This window comes from Marmota marmota, unplaced genomic scaffold, assembly GCF_001458135.2.
Source record: "Marmota marmota marmota unplaced genomic scaffold, marMar, whole genome shotgun sequence".
Classification (NCBI taxonomy): Eukaryota; Metazoa; Chordata; class Mammalia; order Rodentia; family Sciuridae; genus Marmota; species Marmota marmota.
In genome coordinates, this window is record NW_025999977.1 from 40,700,298 (window position 1) to 40,721,529 (window position 21,232).

At 50.4% G+C, this 21,232-nt stretch overlaps 1 protein-coding gene across 9 annotated transcripts in view; it reads left to right on the top strand.

Annotated features, from left to right (window-relative positions):
• Positions 1 to 21,232, top strand: part of Otof (otoferlin) — an 88,465-nt gene that overhangs the window by 18,950 nt on the left and 48,283 nt on the right. For all 9 annotated transcript variants that reach the window (XM_015479892.2, XM_048804685.1, XM_015479895.2 and 6 more), the window contains exons 2-4: positions 1,347 to 1,405; positions 13,620 to 13,708; positions 19,822 to 19,921. In XM_015479892.2, coding sequence (XP_015335378.1) covers positions 1,347 to 1,405; positions 13,620 to 13,708; positions 19,822 to 19,921 — 248 coding nt within the window. The remainder of the gene's footprint in view (positions 1 to 1,346; positions 1,406 to 13,619; positions 13,709 to 19,821; positions 19,922 to 21,232) is intronic.

Consider the following 21,232-nt stretch of genomic DNA (forward strand, 5'->3'; position numbering starts at 1 on the left):
CGTTTGAGTCCCCGTAGCCGATCCTCGTGCGATGGAAATCCTTCCTCCAGGTTCCGGAGCACCCCACTATTGCTGGAAATTCCTAACAAGATATCCTTTAGCCGTCCTGACTTGTCATACTCCCACACAGTGAAGCAGCACACGGGGGTAATGCACTCCCCTCGCCGCCATCTTCCCCCTTCCTCCCAAGTAATAACTTTTTAACCTATTCCACCTCTGGTTTTCTCCTTATAAAAAATTATAGCCTCTTCTCATGTTATTCCGAATCACCCCCCAAAAAGGTATTAATCCTCCCTCTCTGCACCATTTCTGCATTTTGTGAAAATTTTTATCTTGGGATATATATTGTATAGTATTGAACTAGGGACTCTTTGAGGTCCCTGGCTTCCCCTTCTTGGCCCCCTGAGGAAAGGGTCCTATGCATTTGTCCATCCCTCTATCCTGAGTCCCAGGATGTGGCCCGGTACATCAGGGACTCCGCGGGTAAATGCTTTGCAAAGTGAACTGGAGGAGACGGTCTCCACACATGGCTGCCTCATGCCCCTTAGTTCACCCTCCACTATCCCCTGATTTAGTTTTCCCAGCAGCTTGGGTCAGTTCCGATTGGATAGGCCAAAAAGAGGACAGCCTCTGACACCCAACATGCCCTATTTGGTGGCATACGGATGTGGGGGCAGCCAGGGGTCTGGGACAGTATATCCATCCCACCCTATTACTTGTGCCAGCAGGAAAAGAAGGGACCAGGTACCGAACACAGGAAAGAGAGAGGTCACCTGAGACTCTCCTCTCTGTAAAGGCTCACAGAAAAGGAAGGGAGATGAGGCTCTGGAAGGGGTAGAGGAGGCCCTGGGGACAGAGGTCTGGGACTTGACTAGTTGTCCCAGGCTTTGTTTGGGTGGGACCAGGTCACAGAAGGTGGCTGGGCTCCACAGACCCCCATCAGCAGGAAGGGAGCTTGCCACTCCCTGGACCAAGCTTCTGCTAGGGCAGCAGGGCCTGGGACAGCCAGTGGGGGAGGGGGGGCTGCAGAAGAAGGTCAAGAGAATCCCTGGGGAAGTGGCCAGGGGAGAAGAGAGCCCTGGGGTCCACTCCCATGTCTATTCTGACCAGCTTGACCTTCCTGGATTTTAGTATCCCATTTGTAAAATGGAGCGAATGGCCTTTGACCTGCCTACCTTAAGGACCGCTGAGGGTCAGAGAAGAGGTGACATGGGGACTCGCCTCATCCTGGAGAGCCGCATAGCCCTGCGGTCCGGCAGTTCATGACCATGGTTTTTTTCATCAAATGCTGTTACAATGACTCTGGGGCTGAGGTCTGACTGGAGTCCCCTCTCTCCCCCACACAGGGCAGTCCTTCTACTCCCGGGTCCTGGAGAACTGCGAGGATGTGGCTGACTTCGATGAGGTAGGCACCGTGTGGGGCCTCTCCTCGGGCTTCTCCAGAAGCCCTGAGCCCAGAGAGGAGCAGTTGCCCTCTCTGCCCTCAGGGATACATCTGGCCCCAATCCTGGGTGGGTGGCTTGCACAGAGCTCCTCAGCTCTCCTCAGTGCTACCTGGCAGGAAATGGTGTGGGAGGGTGTGGAGGAGCCTCTTCTCCTCAGTGAGAATCCTCCCCTGTGTGTGAATGATTCTGCAGAGAATGGCAGACCAGGCCCAAATCAATGGTCCACTGTGTGACTGGTGCATTTTTTCTGAAGAAAGGGCCCACAGGGATGTAGGCCTGAACCTGAGCTGAGGGCTCAACGGGGTAGAGCAAAGGGTCCCTCGTCAGTGTATCCCTGTTTCCCTGGAGCCCTTGAAGGACCCAGGCTAACCCCACCAGGGCTTCCACAAGGCCAGTCTCGTGCAGACTATACCCCTTTCTAAAAGCCTAGATGCTGTTCCCACCTAGGTCACCACAAGCTTCCTATGATGGAGACAGTGGGGGACACACAAACACAGTGTTTCCCCGAGATAGCTTGCTTTTCTTTTGAACTGCAGGATTCAGGGTTGAACATAAAAACATTTGCCTCCGTTTATGGGACACTGTCTCGTTGGTCCCACAAGGCCCCACTGCTGCGTGTACAAATGTATGTCTTCTCTTTTAGCCCCATCTTTCCCTCCATATGCAACTGCTCAAATGTATGAATGCATATCTTTGGTTTTCTTATGATTTTTGCAAGATCTGTACTGTTGTCTTATAGAGCATGTGTTTGTTTACTTAAATAGCGGTGTGTTCAATATTTAATTTCCTTTCCTGCTTTTTCCACCATGTACTATTTTTAAGTTCCATCTGTGTTGTAGAGTGTTCCATGGAACACAGCCAACACAGGATGGTGACAAACCATCCTGGTTTGCCTGAGACTGAGAGGGTTCCTGAGACACAGACTTTTACTGCTGAAACTGGGAAAGTTCTGGGAAAAGCAGAATGAGTTGGCCACCCTACACATATCTCACCTGCCCACTTCATCAGGGAGGGACCCCAGTTGGCCTCCAACTCTCCCCCACCAGAAATGAATTTTCTCACACACATGTCTCTTGCACCTGTGTGAGCATCTCTCTGGGATGTACACCAGGATCTGCAATCGCTGGCTCTCAGAGTTTGCATGCACTTAATTTGACCCAGCACATCCACTGCCTGTGCTTCTACCTATGGAGCATACAGATTCCTGGGCCTGGATTCCTGATTTTCACCAGGCCAACGGTGATATCTCATTGTTGTTTTAATTTACATTTCTCTGATTACTGATGGAGTTGAGCATCTCTTGATATGCCTTTAGCCTTTTTAGTTTCCTCTTTTCTAAATTGTCCATGTTCTCTGCCCTTTTCCTGATTGGGGTGTTTGTCTTTTTCTTATTGGATAGCAAGTCTGCTTTGTATGTTCCAGACATCAACCCCCGTTGGTTTAAATACTGAAAATACTTTCTCCCAGTCTGTCATCTGTCTATGGACTAGGTCTATGGGGCTCCTCATTGACCAAAAGTCTTTAACCCTTAATGTTTTCCAGTTTTTATGAAGTCTTTCCCCCTCCCACACGTTACTGATTCTACAACATTTTCTGATTGTACACTTACATCTCTTCCATTTGGTGTTAGATAGAGGTCCAGTTTTATTTTTCTTCATTTAAGAAATTGCTTTTCCTAACATCAGCTTACTAAACCATCACCTTCTCTCCACTTACTGTCTCTGGAGGCCTGGGTCTGAGCCTCCTGCCCTATCCCATTACTCTACAATCTACTCTGGATCTTTGCCAATATGCCCGCATAAATATGGCTCTTCTGTGTATAGGATAATATCTAGTGAAGCAAGTTGTATTTTCTTACTTTTCTATTTTTTTAAAGTTGTCCTATATGTGGACCTTTATTCTTCTGGATAAATTTTAAAGTAAGTTTATCAAGTTCTTCCAAAAGCCAGCTGGGATTTTGATTGAGATTGCATTGAACTGAAAAATTAACTTAGGATGCTGTTGGGTGTTTGTAATATTAAATCTTCTATTCAAATGACCTATCAGGCTTTATTATTATTTTGAGTTTTCTATATAGAAATTTTATGTCATCTTGATTATTTCCTAGATACTTTATGGTTTTGATGATATCGTGAATGGTTATCTTTACCTTTATTACTTTTTTTTAAAGTTGATCATTGCTGGCATAGAGAAATGCTTTCAACTTTTTTCGAAATCCTGCTCTTTTTTTCTGGCAACCTTGCTGAACTCCTACTGATTCTAATAATTTGTTTATTGATTCTGCTTTTCTTAAGCACATGATGTATCATATGATCTACAAAAGAAGTGTTTTGTCTCCTCCCATCTGATCTTTACCACCCCCGCCCCGAGCTTTCTTATCTTTCTGTAGAACCTTGGACATGATCTCTAGTGCTATATTAAACAGCAATGTGTTCTTGAAATGAAAGAATATAAATGCATCTAAAGTTTGATCACTAAATGAAATTATTATAGTAGAGTTTTAATATCTAATCTTGTCTTACTAGTTCACTAAGAGTTTTCATCATAAAACATCATCAAACCTTATCAAAGTATTTTCCTGAACGATTGAGACGATCACAATTTCACTCCTTTAGTACATTTTGTAATGTATTAGTTTCTAACACACTGTTAAATCCAGTTAACAAATATTTTTACTTAGAATTTTTGCAGAAAAGTTTCACAGTATTCCAGAATTTCTGGAACAACTCATAAGAGGAATTCTTCTTCTTGACATTTTGGAAGATTCAAATGTAAAAACATCTAAGGCTGGACTTTTTTGAGAGAAAAGCTCTTTTGTCTCCTTTTTTGATGTATCTATTTCTTCTTGCATCAACTTGTCATTTTTATATTTTTCTGGGCATTTTAAATTTCATTTGGGTTTTCAAATTAATTAAATTGTATAAGATCAAAAACTTTTGAAATTATTTTAAAATATTTATTGTTTCTATTAGTTATTGGCCCTTTTCTCCCATAGTTCATTCATCTCCTTGATTTCCCCACTTCAGGCCATCTCTCATGCTGATCTTGTCTAGGTTAGAATTTTGATTCTAAGTTCTTATGATGTGTGGCCTCCTTTTCTTTTATTCGTCCCATCTTTGTTTTTTCTTCCTTAAGACAACAGTCTTCACCAAGTTCTGATCCCTTTACTGCTCAGATCTCTGGAAGCTTCTCTTGGATTTGATTCTCATTTGAGTATTTCTCCCAGAAGCGTTTATGATTTGGGTCATTTTGTAGCACGCCTTCTAAAGTGCTCACACCCACTCTTCTCTTCAACCCAAAGGACTCACAGAGACCCATGCCCAAAAGATCTGTAAATTTTTTCTTATTTTCTCAAGCTTGAGAGTTTCACTAGATGTAAAATTCTAGGTTCAAAGTTCTTCACAATTTTCAAAGTATGATTCCATGTGGCTGAGAAGTCTGATGGCTGCCTGATGCTTGTAACTTTGTTACGATATAATTCTACATACGATTTATTTAATATAATAGATAAGTATATAATTTTTTAATCTTTGGTATCATTAAACTCTTCTACATCTTCAGGTTTTCCTCATTGTTCCTGTCTTGCCTTATTAGTGAGCCCTTCCAAATATCTAGCCTTTTATCTTCCATTTATTATAGAAAATTCTATCTCCACTTTTTTTCAATATTCTTTTCATTCTTTTATTCAATTTTTTCTCTCCTCTGCCACCTGCATTGTCAGATGTCAGTTCTTCTAACTTCCAGCGGCTACATCTCTGAGCTCTATTGTTGTTTCTCAATTCTTTCCTGATGTCTTCTGAGGAAGCCCTTCAAGTTGATCTTCCAGTTTACAAACTTGCTCTTTCACATAAGCACGTTAATATTATATTCCTGGTCCTCATTTTATATCGCCAACATATTTCTTGGTGGCCCGCTTCCTCCCGCAGGCTGCTATTGGTAAGGACTCTATGCCATCTTTCTTCTGTAGGAGATAAGCTCGCCAAGTCTCTCTACTTTGCTCTAACAGTTCACCACGTCAGGTCTGGTGACAAGCTTTGGACACGGGTCTCTGTGAGTCCTTTGGGTTGAAGAGAAAGAGGGTGTGAGCACCAGGATGGGAGCCCCAGTCACCCCAGAACCATGAGTCCCTCTACCAAAGTCAGAGTCTCCTCTCTGAACTCTTTAAGGGAGACTTTGTTGACAGAAGACAGTCTAGATTGTTAACCACCTGCCCTGGGAGTTCACTAAGAGCAGGTGAGAGCTACTGGTCAGTCAGTACCTATCTTTGTTCTCACCCCAGCAGGGCTTTTGCCACCATTTTATCAATGAAGGGAGGGGCAGCAGTGATCCGAGGGAATGCCAGGGAGCGGGGAGAGGGAACTTTCCTCCTACAGAGCTTTCCTCCACCTAGTCCCACCCTGACCTTCCCTGCACCTCTGCCCCTCACCAGATAGCCCCCAGTCAACCTCAGACACCAGCTTAGCCTGGGTCTCCTGGGTTTCCACACTCTCTCATCTGTTTATTACTTCCTAGAATCCATATCTCCCTCTGCTACTGTGATTTCTGCAGAGTAACTATGGGGCAAAAGCCAACAAACAGTCCTAAGTCACCATGTTGTAGTAATCCAGAAGCTTCAGATGACCCCCAAATAACTGACCCCTTCTTCCTGGCTTTGCCTCACACACCTGGCTCTGTTAGGGCAGAGAAGGACCTCATGGCAGACTTGAGGCTCCAGGTTGAGGGGCCATGCAGAACTAGCTGTCTCTCTGCCCTTGGGCCCAAGCACACAGTGCAGTTGTGCCCACAGGCCCAGAGCTGGTTGAAGGGAAAGCAAGGCCTTGACCTTCTCACTTGGGCTCAGGAGCAGCCAGGGGCACAGATACCACTGTTTTCCAAATGGGTACAGCCCCAGGGACCGTTGGATTCCTTGTTTAAAGTGAATCACCAGAGCTAAGGGAGGCTTCTGTCCTTGCCTCTCCCCATCCTGACTTTCAACATGGCTTTCAGCCTCAGGTACATTGTCAAAAGCTACTAAGGATGGGTCTGAAGTCTCTCTGAGATGACGAACGGAAGGAGGGATCTTGTGATGAAGGACCCATCACTGCCTACTAAGCCAGCCTGCAGGAGGCCTCAGGCTTGCCCCATTACACAACTTGCCCACTCCCTTCCTCTCCTGTTTTCCTCAGTGAGGGCCCCAGAGAGGGGAACAGCGTGTTGGTGAAGATGCACCAGCTTGGCCCAGCTCCCCACGGGCCTGCCTCTCCCGGCCTCATCAGCCAGGTGTAGCATCCAACTTCCTCCTTCTGAGACTCCCAGGGGACAGGTCAGCCCCGGCTCCAGCCAGCAAGCAACCTGATGCCCCTTCCAAGGGCACCGCCACCCCTTTCCATGCACTGTACCCGGGATACCTGAGCCACAGATAAACATGACATTCAGAGTTAATCACCGTGTCCTTCTTGCCCAGCCCAGATCAGGTGGAGACTGTCTCTGCTGTCCCTGAGTCTCTGCATGGGACCATGTCTGAGCAACTAAGGGTGCCAGCCCCAGGGTAGAGACACTCTGGATTCAGAAGTGGGTTCCACAGGAACTTAGGAATGGGGCCGCCTCCAGGGCAGTGTGTAGAGACCACCAGGAGGAGCAGGGGCCGGGGAGCTGTGACAGATGCACTGACGAAGCCTTCCCACCCTTCCCTCCTGGGAAGACTGAGACAGCCCCACCTGCAGCAGCCCCCTGCTGCTTTCTGAGCCATTCTTCTATCCAGTACCCACAAGAATTCACAGGCGATGACACTCAGGCTCAGAGAGAAGGTCCTTTACAAGGTGACAGAGTGGAAATGGCCAAGCTGGGATTCTAAGTCCACACTGAGATTAGATTCGAAGCCTTCTCAGGATACAGCAGGTGGGCAATCCTATCCTCCCTGACTGCCCCCTAGAAGAATTGGCCTGTCAGGGGTTCCAGAAAAAGCCTGGAAAAGGTCCCCTCCTCTGCTCAGACGAGGGTGAGGGTTGTTATGGGGCTAAGCAACCTGAGTGGGCAGGAGGTGGCTGGAAGAAAGACAATGCTCCTGCAATAGTGGGTGGAAAGAGAGCCTGGGTGGTGTCCCCTTTCCCAGAGGCTGGAAACCTGAGATCCTCCATTTAACCTACAACTCTGGAGAAACCAAGAGGGAGGGAGGCCCAGCCTTTGTAGCCCAGGAGAGCAGGTGCAGCCATGCTTAGTTCACCTCAAGCTGGTCTGGTTTGGCACTAACACAGACCTTGTGTGGAACAGACCCCACAGGAGAGGCCAGATTAACAATAGTACTTGAGCAAGAATAATAAGAACCCCTGCTATTTACTGAGCATCTAGTAAGTGCCAAGTAGGGCTGAGAGCTTTGCCAGAGCATTATACTCACTATAATTCACCAAGTGGCCATCATCCAGGTCATAAGGAACCACACCAGGATTTCAGTCCAAGTTTATCTTATTCCAGAGCCTAGGGACATTTGCAAAATGGACAAGACTCAGTTCTACCCCAAGGAGCACATCCTAGTGGGAAGATAGGCCTAGTACAGATAGAGATGAACCATGGGCCTTCTGAGTCCAGGAGAAGGAGATAACCTCAGCCTCGGGGTGGCAGAGGAGGGGACCTGGCCCCATCCGCCCACTTCTGCTCATGGAAATTGTGGGCTGTAAGCTCTCTAGGGGCAGCAATATGCCAGCCTTTTCATCATTGGCTGGCATCCAGCATGGGTCTGGGAGAATATTCCCAAATAAAAGCATGAAGGAAAGCCTGGCCATCCACTAGACTGGCACCTGTCACCCCAGGCCTCTGCTCAGGTCTGCAGGGCTCAGCAGAGCTGGTAGAATGTAGAAGCTCTTAGCTTTGGCCTGGTGAGATAAGACATAGGCAAGGCACAGACATGATGGCTTAAAAGGGCCTTAGAGGCCACCTAGTTTACCGCCCTTGTTCCACAGTGGAAGAAACAGGTCTAGAGGGATGAAATGAGCTGCCCATGACAGCTGAAGGACAAGCAGACTGGAACTTGAACCCAGGCCTTTCAGCTCCCAGGGCTGTCTGTTTCAATCACACACTGTGTCTTTGCAGCACATATTCGTACCACCCGTAAACAGAAGACAATCCCTTAAGGATGCTGTCTTGCTGGCTGAGGACAACTCCAGGACTAGTCAGTGATCGAGCTGGGCACAAGCCAGGTCATTCTCCACGCACATCAGGGACATCTCTCTGCACAGCCTCAGATCCCTGGGGCTGATAGGAAGTGGAACCCTGCACCCCAGCCAGCACCAGTCAGGTCAGGGCTAAGCCTGGAGCTGGTGAACTGGGTCATGACTGGACACTTGAAGGGCTCCTGAGACCTCTCCTGGCAGAGATCCTCTTTCCCTCCCACTACCCTAATACCCACCTCCCTACTCCTGTCAAAGGTACTATTGCAGACTACTATTTCAGGTTAGTGTCTGTCTCCAGAACTATCCAGAAGCATTCCCAAGACTAAGAATCACCCCTGCATCCCTACATCCCACAAGGTATCATGCGCAGGACCTGGCATACAGAAGGTGCTCAGTAAACATGTGGCCCAGTAAACATGTGGCTCACCGGCTTGCAACATCTGGAGCCCCAGTGTTTAGCTTAGCTGCTACCTGGTCCTCTGGCAATACCAGGCACATGTCCTGGGTCTGAGATGGAGAGGGGTCTTAGATGACATGCTGGGTTTCTTTGGCCCAGTCTCAAGGCCATCCGTTTTCAGGGAATCCTCCAAAATAGAATATACCATCCTCAGCTCTGACCACAGAATCATGCTGGGGCTGCCCAGGCTGGAGAAGTGGCCCCTGGACCCACAAACCTGCAACTGGGCCATGTCTGTCACCAAGAAGCCAGGCCTAGCTCCAGTTTCTGGAATGACCATCATGATCTCAGCCATTATAATAAGCTGCTCTGTTAACTGGGAACTTACCATGTGCCAGGTCTGTGCTGAGTGCCTGGACAGCCTCATGGTTACCCCAAGAAGTGCATTCTGTTGCTATCACACTTTAGAGAGGAGCACTAATCTGCTGAAGTGCACTCCACAAGTAAGGAGCAGCACTGCAGTTGGGTCTGTCATTTGAGACCTGTTTGCAGAGCACCTACTATGGGCTGGGTCCTGCAATGAGTGTGGGGAGACCCCAGTGAACCCGACTAAAACCTGGGTTTTAGCTCTGCTTCTGCTCTGACTGCCCCGAGAGTGACAGTCAAGGCTGTCCCTGGAGTTCTCAAAGCCAGTGGAAGGAGAGGAGCAAGAGAACTGGTGCGTGGGGAAGCCAGGCCTGGAGCATGGAGCCAAGCTCTGCCTCTGGTGACAAGTGTCCTTGACATAGTCTGATACTTAGAGCCACAAGAGAGCATAGGGTGATGTCATCATTACCTAGTGCTGTGTAATGAACCACCCTAAACCATGACTGACACAATCTCAGTGTGAGTATTGCTTAGGATCCTGTGTTGGTTGGTTTGAACTGGATGGTTGTTCAGCTGGAGTTCCATGGGTGCTGCTGTCATCTAGGGATGACACTTTGGGTCTCCACCTCATGGCCTCATCCTCTAGGGACTCTATCTCCACATGGCCTCCCTCCAACAGGACAGCCTAGACTTCTTTACATGCCACTGTCTTCTAAGAGGGTGAAAATGGAATTCTAAGAGCCACACAATATCACCTCTGCCATGTTCTGTTGGCGAAAGTCAGTCATGGGGCCAACAGGGAGACATCCTAGAGAGTACCACAGACACGGGTCCTTCAGGGTTTCCCCTGTGCCCAGGGTTAGGTGACACTCTCACCTGTTTTACAAATGAGGACACTGGGAGGCAAGGAAAGCTGCTCAAGATCACAGAGCTGCTAAGTGGCAGAGCCAGGACTTGAACCCGGGTAGCCTGGATCTTGTCTTAACAACTAAGCTGTATGGTCTCTTACTTTAGGCAAATCCGCACTGGGCCCTGGTTTCCTTATCTGTAAAGTGGGGGTTTGATTATATAACATGTGTAAAGTGCATAGCCAGTGCCTGGTCAGCCCTCAATAAGCAAATGCTGTGTTACGGCTGACAACCTAGAAGGATGGCCAGAATCGCAGGCCTCTGAGTTAGCCTCAGGAGAAGGCCCAGCAGAGTGGAATACGCCCTGGCCAAGCTCTAGAGACTTGGGTTCCAGTCCCACCCTCTGCCACCAGCCAGCATTGCGCCTTTGGGCTCCTCCCTTTCCTGCATCTTTGCTGTGTTGCTATGAGCCATGTCACCAGTGCATGGTGTTCTGGGTAGACCTTCTGGAGACCTTCCTCCAAAAGCCCTTTCCCTTCAACCAAGTGGTTCAGGGGTTAAATAGCATTGTCAGGGGAGGGGTGCAGTGAACCAGGCTCCCCCCTGAGGTCCCAAAGCCCCAAACTTCCCACCTCGTCCTGTTCATTCTCTGCCATGTATGGACACACCACCCCAGTGGGTAGCAAAACAAAACAATGAGAAATGAAATCAGATGAGAAGAGCAAAAAGAGAGAGAGACAGGAAAAACTGACAGGCCATGGCAGATGAAGAGTCAGAGAGTGAGGGAGAGGAAGGACCAGGGAGATGGGCCAGACATGTATAGAGGTCCCACGGGAAAAAACAAAACCAAACAAATAATGCCTCCATCTCCACAGTGCCATGTTATTTACAGAGTCCTGTCACCTGTGATTGCATTTGGTTCTTTCAACAGAGGTGAGGTAGATATTTATCTTAGTCCAAAAATACAGTTAGGAGTGGGAACCACCAAGAGGGAGAGAAAGAGAGAAGCGGATGTAAGACAAAATGGATGTGCTGAGTAGAAAGAGCAGAAGAAGAAAAAAGAGAGAGAGAGAGGGAAAATAGAGAAATGAGCAGAAAGAATAGTGTAGGTAAAAAATAGGGAGATGGCTACTGACCCCATGTCCACTTGGCCAGCTGGCCTATGGTTGGGCCCTTGGGTCCCCACCAGCTGAACTGCGCCCAGCAGTGGGCCAGCAGAGACCCCAGGAGCTCCCTTTGCCAACCCCTTGGCTCAGTCCATCGAGTTTCCTGGGAATGACTCTCCTGCCGCCCTGACATTAACCTAGTTAAGCCGCTCTCCCTCCCTGGTGCCATTTCCTCCCACATCTCGGCTCCCTCCTGTTCCTTCTCTCCTTCAACACCAGCAGCCCCTGGGGTGGATCAATAGGCCTGCCCGCTCCATTCCAAGAGCCCAATCTCGGTGGCTCCCCAGCACTCTCCCCTCGCCTGGAGCTAATGAGCTGGGCTTTCCAGAGCCGCCTTATTTCCCAGCAGCCCCATCCAAGCCGCCTCATTATGCCAACCCGCCTGCCAGAGGCACCAGACAGCGGGAGCCCGAGCTTCTTAATGAGGCCCGGGAGGCCTCCCAGCTCTCCCGCTCCCCTCCACCACCTCCCACCACACCCCAGGACCCTCCCTCCTCTGCCTCTTCCTCCCTCTCATGCCCATACCAGCACCCCCAGGACTGGCCAGTCCTGAAGGGAGGTGACAGGAAGGCCATCTTCCTGAGACAGGCCTGCACACACCTGCCAGACCAGCCCAGTGTGCCCCCAACCCTCCAAGTCCCCTCCAGTCTGCAAGAGGAAAGCCCAACTTTGGAAATGGCGAGCCTGCAGCCTGGGCCTGAAGAAGCCAGCTCCCCAGCGCCCTCAGCTATTAGCCGTCTCCACATCATACCATTTCCCTGAGCCTCAGCTTTCCTGTCCATAAAACAGAGAAGGTACTATTGGCCTCTTGGGCTGTTGTAAACGAATTAGTGCGCGCAGACTTCAGAACCCCACACAATGAAAAGCTCTCTATAAATGGCAACAATTACTACTATCACTGTTATTATGTACTACTGGCTTATGGAGCAGTCTGAATTGGAAAGGGTATAAAAAGGAAACTTAAACAGTCATTGCCTCCCACCTGTCAAATCCCCCTGATACCATCCTCCAACAGCATTGAGCAGCTCTCCAAGCCCTGGGGCCATTTTGGTTATCCAAAGTCCAGCTAGGCAGAGTGTACACCCTCACCCAGCACCTGTTTCTATCTGGCCTTCTCCCCATCTCTTGTGAGTGGGGTTCCAGATGTGGAATGGGAGGGGACCCCTGCTCAGACCCTCCCAATCTCCCATTCCAGTAGAGGGAGGGACATGAGATCATTCTGGGTCCAGAGCTTCTGGCTCTGTGGCTATAGCCCCACAGTCTCCTCTGAGCTGAGGACCCCTGTCTATTAGGAAGCCCTTGAGAGAGAGTTTCTGGGCACTTCCTGCCTGCAGAGCCTAAACCACACACTTGCCACACCCAACGAAGTGCCCTGGGCTCCTGCCCTCTGTGCTCTGTGGGTCCCCTAAGAGGCTATGGGAAAGGCCAGCTGCTCACTACCCGGGCAGATGCTACTAGGAACCTGCATGTCAGGCTGTCTGTCTTGCAGGTGCCCGATCTCTATGAACTGCTTCTCCAGGGGATACCCAAGAGCGCTAGCCCTCAGGATGTAATTCTTTCTTCTTTTCCCTTCCCAGTCTTCTTTGCTGTCCCATGCAGGAGGAGGACTGGGTGAGGCTGGGGTAGCAGGTCCTTTGAGGAAGCCCTGCCGATCATGGTTTTTAGCCTCTGTGTTGGGCCCTTGCTGCCTCTTCTAGGGTAGTGAGAAAAATCCCAGCCAAGTCTCTATTTATCATTATTACTGATTTAGGGAGGACTCCAAAGGACAAGGTTGACTCTAGAAACAGCACATTGGGGACAGGCTGTGGGTCTGACCCTCCTAACACTCAATAGCTAAAGCTTGTCCCCAGTGTTAACAGTGCCACTTGAGGGGTGGTTTGATCTGCCAGGGCAGGGTCTATGCTGGTCAGAGTAGACCACTGGGAGAGATCCGGAGGCCCATGACTCCAGTCAGCACGCACCAACGCCAAGTCACACCCACAATCATTGCTGTTACCCTGGAGACCAAGTCACAAGTCCTGGTAAGGTCTAGGATCTTCCACTGCCCACGTGACCTTCTGAGCACCATCTGTGGAAGAGGAGTGGTCAGCCACCCCCGTGATGTGACTGTGGGGATTAGAGTCCACTGAGTATTTGTCCCTAGAGAGCCCTGGACCCTTGTGAGGGGCAGGCTGGCTATTGGCAGCCCCTCCCGCCCTCCACATCCTACCCACTATTTCTACCCAAGGCCACAGCTCTCCCTCTCTCCCCAGACGTTCCGGTGGCCAGTGGCCAGCAACATTGACAGAACCGAGATGCTCGAGATTCAGATTTTCAACTACAGCAAAGTCTTCAGCAACAAGTAAGTGTGGGGTGGGGTTGGAGGCCTGCCCTGCTCCTCGGATGACCCTCTCTTTGGGCTCAAATTGTGACCTGCACCCCTGGCCCGCCCTGGGCAGATCTTCAAAGACCAAAGAGGTCTTGGGCTGGTCTCTGCCTGCCATTCTGCTCCTTCATGATGTCCTCAGAGGACCCCATTTCAGAGTAACCATTGTCAGCCAAGAGCACCTCACTTCCTGTCCACCCTTCTGTCCCCAGCCCTGCCCAGGCTTCCTGTCCTTTTCTTTAAGCTTCTTCTCTACCCTATGTTGGGGGGACAGAAACCCATGAGAGAAGCTAGAGACAGAATGGCTGATACTGTCCTACTGGCCATCTGGGGCCTTGGGAATGAACTTGTCTCACAGAAGCTGGGAAGCAGTTTGGCTGATGGTTTAGAAGACAAGCTTGATCTCAGATCCCAGGTCAGTCATCTACTGTGTGACCCTGGGCAGCTTCCATAACCCCTCTGAGTTCAGTGTCTTCATGTGTCATTTACCACAAAAGGCAGCTGTGAGATGAATGAGAGAGAGCCGTTCATTCATTCAACAAATGTTTACTGAGCACCTCTGTGTGTCAGCACAAAACCGGGCACTGGCCTCAAGGAGCTTTCATTCTGGAAAGGAAGTACACCCTCCACATGAGCATTGTCACTATGAGGTGTCCCATAAGGGTGTCCCCTTTTTTCCATGTGACATACAGAATTCAGAAGAACTTGAACAATTTAGAATTGTGGTTAAATGTAAGAAATATAAAGTTTGCATTCAAAGCTTAATTAATCTTGGCTTCAAAAATTAGTTGCTCCTATGTAAGCTGGAGGAGGTCATGTCTTAACTGCAGTGTGCCCAAAAAGGTGTGGAGATATTCACTCAGTCACACTGAGCCATCTCAGTGTGACTCAACAGTGGGAGGAAAGTACAAACCAAAAACATCTAACCGAATCCTAGGTCATATCAGTAGAAGTAGTTCAATCTGAGCCAGGGAGGACAAGGGGTCCACTCTTCTTATATTGGTTGCAAAAAACTTCAATAGGCAACACCTGGGGTTGCCTGGGAGAAGGGACTTTAAACCTTGCTTTATGACAAGAGAATGCAAGCCTAAAGGAGAAGGTCATAGAGGACATATTCATCTGTTCACCTGTCCATCTACTCATCCATCCATCCATCCATCCATCCATCCATCCATCCACCTATCCATCCATCCACCCAGCCAGTCATCACCAAATATCTACTGAAAGAACACCCTGTATCAGACAGACACCAAGCCAGTCATTAGAGGGGCTGAAATGAAGGATCAAGGCACAGGCCCTTCGTGTGAGGTTTGTTGCCATGGGAAGAGGAAAAGAAAACATGTGCTTAAGCAAAAGGAGGACCAGGCTGCCTTGCTGGAGGAAGCAGATGGCAGAGAGTCAGGGCGCTCCAACCAATGCACCGCCCTGGGAGCCCCCAGCATGGGGAGAGAGTGAGCCCAGAATAGACCACGTGGGGATGTCTGAGTCAGGAAGGGCTGGATTTCGTGGGCTGCAAGGAGTGTTTGATTCTGTGGGATTTATTAGGAGCCCTGGAGACCTCTGAGTGTGGGGCACAGGCACTTCTGGGCTTCTGGCAGGGCTACAGGGAAGATACTTAGGGCCTGGAGGCCTCCTCTTTGCCTTGAAGGGGGTCACAGCATTCAGGCAGCTGCCTCTGGTAGCTACAAGAGAGGTTGGTAAGAGACACCTACCTCTCCAGGGACCCCCAAGATGAAGCATGGCCTTCTTCCCTGGGGTGAGATACCCAAGTGACCTATGAAGACAGGAGTCACAGGAACAAGAGAAGGGTCCAATGCAGACCACGTGGATGTGGGGAGGAGGCAGAATCAGAAGCTGAGTGCCAGGAAGGGTACCCAGGAACCCCAACAGGGACCAGTCCTCAGATGTCAGATCATCCATGAGCCTTAGAGCTCAGCAGAGCAAACCTCCCCGTGCCACACAGGGATATGCTGGGAGTTAAGGCTGCACACAGGTGTTCTTAGTGCCGAGAGAGGGAAGCCCAAAGGGGCTCTGCTTCCTATCCTTCCCTCCCTACCCTTCCTGTCCCCATCCAAGAGAAGACAGGGAAACCCTCAAGGGGCATCCAGGCCTAATGAGAGAGGGTCTTCAATTTCTCAGAAACCCAGAGAATGTCCAGGACACTGTGGGCTGAGAGATGGGATGGGGGTAAGGAAAAACCACCTTGTGGAGACACAGGCCTGTCTGACCTGGGCCAGCTTGCGTGGAGGGGTGCTTGGAGTCAGGTGGGACTCAGGACTTCCCATCCTGGAGTTGGGGCTTTATTTCCCAGAGCCAAAGAAAAGGCCCACCTGCCCCCCACCTGGTGGTCTAGGGGTTTCTGGGAGATGGAGACAAGGTGGGAAAGAGGGAAGCATCCTAGTCCAGAGCAAAGAGTCTTCCATGTCTGCTTGGCACTGCCTGGAACAAGGGCCTCCTTCCAGGAAACTTGAGCTTCCCAGGAGGATAAGATGCTGGATTCAGAGTTCTTGGGCATCCTGCTCTGCCTGTCCAGGATCTTGGGGGGCAATGGCCTGGCCCAATTGCCAGGCTCCTGGCTGCTGAGGATGCCAGGGTCCCTGAATAATTCAGAAGCCAGGAGCGCAGTGGAGGCCTGAGGCATTTGACACCGGCTCCCAGGGGGACACAATGAATTATTGATAGGATTCTGGTGCCCAGTTGCCACTCTATTGTGGTCAGTCTATAGACCCATCTACACCGGGGCCTCCTTCCCTACTGGCTAATTACCTGAGACCCCTGGCCCTGCCCTGCAAGCCAGGCCCATCCACGGGTTCTTCCAGCAGGGATGCCTTCCTGGTGATGGGTGGTGTAGCTAAATGGCCCACATAAGGGAAGTTGCAGAGGGTGTGGGGTTAACTCCCAGATCCTTCACCAAAAAAAGCCTAGGGGGAACATTCCCAGGGAAGGCCCTTGCCCATGGTCACACGGCAAGTTCAGGGCAGAGCTGGGTCTTCAACCCCGACCTCCTGAGCCCTAGGCCAGTGCTCCTTCTCACAGACCACATGGCCTCTTACCTCCATTTGCAGGGAATCAACCCTGCTATCCAAGGGGTAGATAAGCCCACCCTTCCTCCATCTCCTTGGGTGCTGCTGTCCTGTGCTGACCCACCCAGAGGAGAGAGATCTACTGTATTTAAGGCCAGGCTGCACAAAAGGCAGCTGAGTGGGCAGGGTGGCTCTGGGGTTGCCACAAGGGCAGGAGCCAAGGGCTTTCCTGCCCCATCTTTCCTGGCTCCTTCCCCAGGGAATGCCTTCGAGGAGGGCTGATGGTGGCATTCTCATTGTTTTGAAGCTGTTTCCATGGCAAGCACCCTGTTTTTTGCTCACAAACTTATAAAAGGAGCAAGGTTTTGTAAAACTGCTTTTCTTAATATTTTATGTAAGACTTAGATACAATCAATTGTCCATTTCAAATAATATTATTTTTATTTGGGAAGGGCTCTTAGGAGTTAAAAAAAAAAAAAAAAAAACCAAGTCACTCCCTGGAGGTGTGGCAAGTTGATCCCTTTGAGGATGCAAGTTTGGAGTGTCACAATCCCAGCTTCCAGGCTGCAGCCAGGCTATTCAGGCTCATGAGGCTGGGCAGAGGTGGGAGGGTCAGTGGCAGCCTGGATCTGCTGCCAGAGTCCAGCCTGCGAAGGAACAGCCTTGCCTGGGCCCTCCACCCTGCCCCACCTCAAAGGAGTGTCTGTACACCCTCCAGGGAAGCAGGTGGCATGGCCTGCAGACAGACTGGAGCACAAACCAGAAAGCATACAACTGCCAGGTGGTGGAATCTCCCTTAGGCTCCGCTGGCTGAACTCATATCTGTCTGACTCCGGACTCTGGCTCGTTCCACTGTCTACACTGGCCATTTAGTCTTCAGGGTGTAGGCAGGGTTGGGATTCTCCGGGAGATTAAATTCAGTCCTCCTGGGGTGCGATGAATGCAGTGGAGAGTGACCTAGCAGTGGGAGCCTCCTGGAGTAGTGGGGTCCTGGTTGCCCATCACTGGTGTGTCTAACAGAGGCTCCAAAGCCTGGTCAGGGAGGTTGCTTCAGACATCAGCGCTGGACAAGCTGTCCTCTCAGGACCCTCCCAAGTCTAAGGTCTGAGACTCAGGCAAGGGAAACCCCAAAGGCACCAGAGGCTTCTCTGAGCACTTGCAGGTGAACAGCTCCTTCCTGCCCCCTGGGGGTGTCTTGTCACACTGCAGTACCTCTGCTGAACCTGGGGAACTTTATTGGCTGTTACTGGGCCTATAAAGATGGGGACAGATGTGCCTGAGTTCTAACTTGCAGCAGGTCCTGGTGGAGTGACAGTGTCCTAAAGAGCCAGTCAGCAAAGTGTGAGAGGAGGCAGGTTCTCAAGTGTGCACTGCAAGCGGCAGCATCAGTGTCACCTGGATACTCCTCAGAAATACACAGCTGAGGAGACACCAGGATGGGACTGGGCCTTCCCTGGGGCTGGTCTAAGAAGAGGCTAGAATCGCAGTTAGGTTTTAGACTGGAGGAGTGACGGACAATTTCACCTTTAGGGAGATGGGGTCAGCTGGCAGATGGACTCTGAGCTCTGGAGGGAAACATTTCCTGTGTCTCCAACATGGCTTCACACAGATGGATTCCCCACCTGCTCTTTTTAAATCAGTGTTCATCCTCCACAGCCCTCAGGATGGTACAGACGTCAAACACGTCTCATGGTTCATCTGAGAGCTCACCTCACACCTCACCTCGCATCTTTAGGGCCCATGTACCCTCATGGACATGCTGCCCTGGCCAGATGTGACATTAATTATGTTCCTGTCTCCTTTCTCAGCCCCACCCTCTTCCTCTCTAAACCAAGGGCAGCACAGTTGACCCCCAGGAGCCTTCCAGCTCTCACACATGGTACATGTCCCCAGGGTCTTTGTTCCTTCTACAGAAATAGGGTATGTGTTCTAACGGACCCAGATGGAAGCACCATGTGAGTTCACCTCTCTGAGGACCCTGCTCTGCCCCAGAGCAACAGGGGACAGAGCAGGGACACCCACTGTTGCTCACTAATTCAGCCAACAGATATTGAGGTCTCTGAGCATGCAGGAAATATCAAATACAGGCAGGACATAGAAACCACCACCAGTGTGGGCGTGAGGACCTCATGATCAGTAGAGTAGAGGAAAGGGATCAGGGTGAGGGAGGAGAGGAGGGAAAGGGGAATTGCTGGGGAATTATATTGGCCAAATTATATTGTTATATTGTGTGCATGTACAAATATGTACCAACAAATCCTACTGTTTTTTAGGACTGTAACGTAGCAATTAAAAAATATGTGGAAAAGAGAAAATACCACTCACCGTGGTTCACAGCCTAGAGGCACTGCACAAACAAGGACTAGAGCATCTCATCCACTTGGTGAGGTAGGGGTCGTTAGCTCAGCTTAGGAGCAAACAGACTCAGAGAGTGTAGGTGAGTTCCAGGGACAGATGCCTCGCTGATGTGAGAGCTGGGTCTCAAACCCCAGGCTCTCTGACCACCAGACTGTGCTTCTAACCCCAATGCTGCATGCCTGTCCCATGCTGTGCAGTTGGAACATGGGATTCTGTGGTGGCACAGGTCCTAGCCCTCAAGGAGCTTGGGGATTGCGGATGAGGATAAAAGACGACGTGGTGTTGGCCATATGCAGCCTTGCCCATGGTTTAAGAGGTAGAAAGGAGGAGCTTTGTGCATCCAGCAGCCTCAGTCCTTCCCAGATACCTCCATAGGACCCCTGGAAGCTGCTCTGGAGGGTCTCAGCTGAAACCTACTCCCACGTGCCCTGGCCCCAGGCCATGAACTTTATTTATCCCAGGGTTCTGCTCCCCAGACTCTCCTGAGAAAACAGGCCTTACACATACAACCACACACACCTGTAGGGGTCACGTACCCTTCTGGACATGCTGCCCTGACCAGGTGGGCCCTGACTCCTGGGCCATTATCTCTAGCACCAGCCAAGGAGTCCTGTCTCTTTCCCAGCTTTTCATGGCCCTTGGGATGCCAGCCTTGCTCCTCACTGTGGCTTCTTGTGTGAAGCCACCATGCCTCCTTGCCATTCACAGGCTGATCGGGACTTTCCGCATGGTGCTGCAGAAGGTGGTGGAGGAGAACCACGTGGAGGTGACCGAGACTCTGATTGATGACAACAATGCTATCATCAAGGTGGGTGTGACCAGAGTCCCTGGACTTTCCCATCATAGGGAGAGGGGATCTGCTTCACTCCCTCTCCCCGATACACAGGGTGGTCTAGAGAGAGCCTGCATGGCAAGGCACGGTGGGCAGAAGAGACTGAGGACACTGGTAGAGACACTCAGTCTGGTGACTGGTGCTGAATCTGTGGCTTGGACACCCCAGACCTTCCTACAGTGACAGTAGGAGATGGAAGGTGCCATTCCTTCTCCTCCTTTGAGTCCTTCCACTTGGATTCCACTTGGGAATCACTAAGGAGGTTTCTCTCATCATCCAAAGCCAGACTGAGCCCTGCTGGGCCCGGAGCCTCCACTCTGTGCATCTGACTTGGCTCCTCTCATAGGCCAGTCATTCTGGGAGGGCAGGGGCCTCATTTTTCACTCCACTTGTCATACTCCAGCCCTTCAGCCTGAGCACACGTGCCCTAGTGACACCATCCAGCACTTAACACATGTCCTAAGAAAGGAGGGGTAAAGCCCTGGCCACCCAGCCCCCAGGCTCTGTTCTCACCTGTCCCCTCCAGCTCTTCCCTGGATGCCCATGGGCAGTTGGCATGGTGGTGAGGAGCCCAGCCCCAGGTATGAATCTTGGTTAGGCCACCTGCTAACTGTAACTTAGGCAGGGAATGTGTCATCTGCAAAGTGAACAGAAGTATGGTATCTACCTCTCAGGATTGTTCTGAGGATTAAATGAGAAGACACAAGAAGTGTTTAGAATGGGAGAGCACATAGTAAGGGCTCAATAAATAAATAAAATAATACTGTTAACTGTCATTTCCTGACCTCATGTGTGCAATAGGGGCTGTACCATGGTCCCCCCATCACCTCCAAGGGTCTGCATAAAGTATGCCTCTATGTAGTAACTATTAGAAAGAACCTCAGAAGGCAGCCTCAGGACCCAGAAGGGAAGGAGCCCTTTCTAAGGAGTGCTCAGAGTGGGGCAGAAATTCCCACTGTGGCTTGGCATCTCAGCACATGGCCTCTTGAGAACAAGGAGAACATCTGGGGCTTCTGAGCCAGGCCATTCTGAGCCAGGCCTACTCTCCCTCAGGCCAGGGTGGGCTTTTTGAAGTTTGAGGGTGGAGTCTCAGCCACCGCAGCAAGGGGAGAGGGAATGCAGAACAAGCTGTGGACACCAATGGGAATGAAAAGCTTGGAGAAAATGGCAGCCTGCGTGAAGAGAATATAGTGTGGGAGGGGAGATGGGAAAGAACCAGGAAGTGGGCGGGAGCACAGCCACGCCTGTATTTCTAGAATGCCACCTAGGATTTCAGCTGAGAGGACA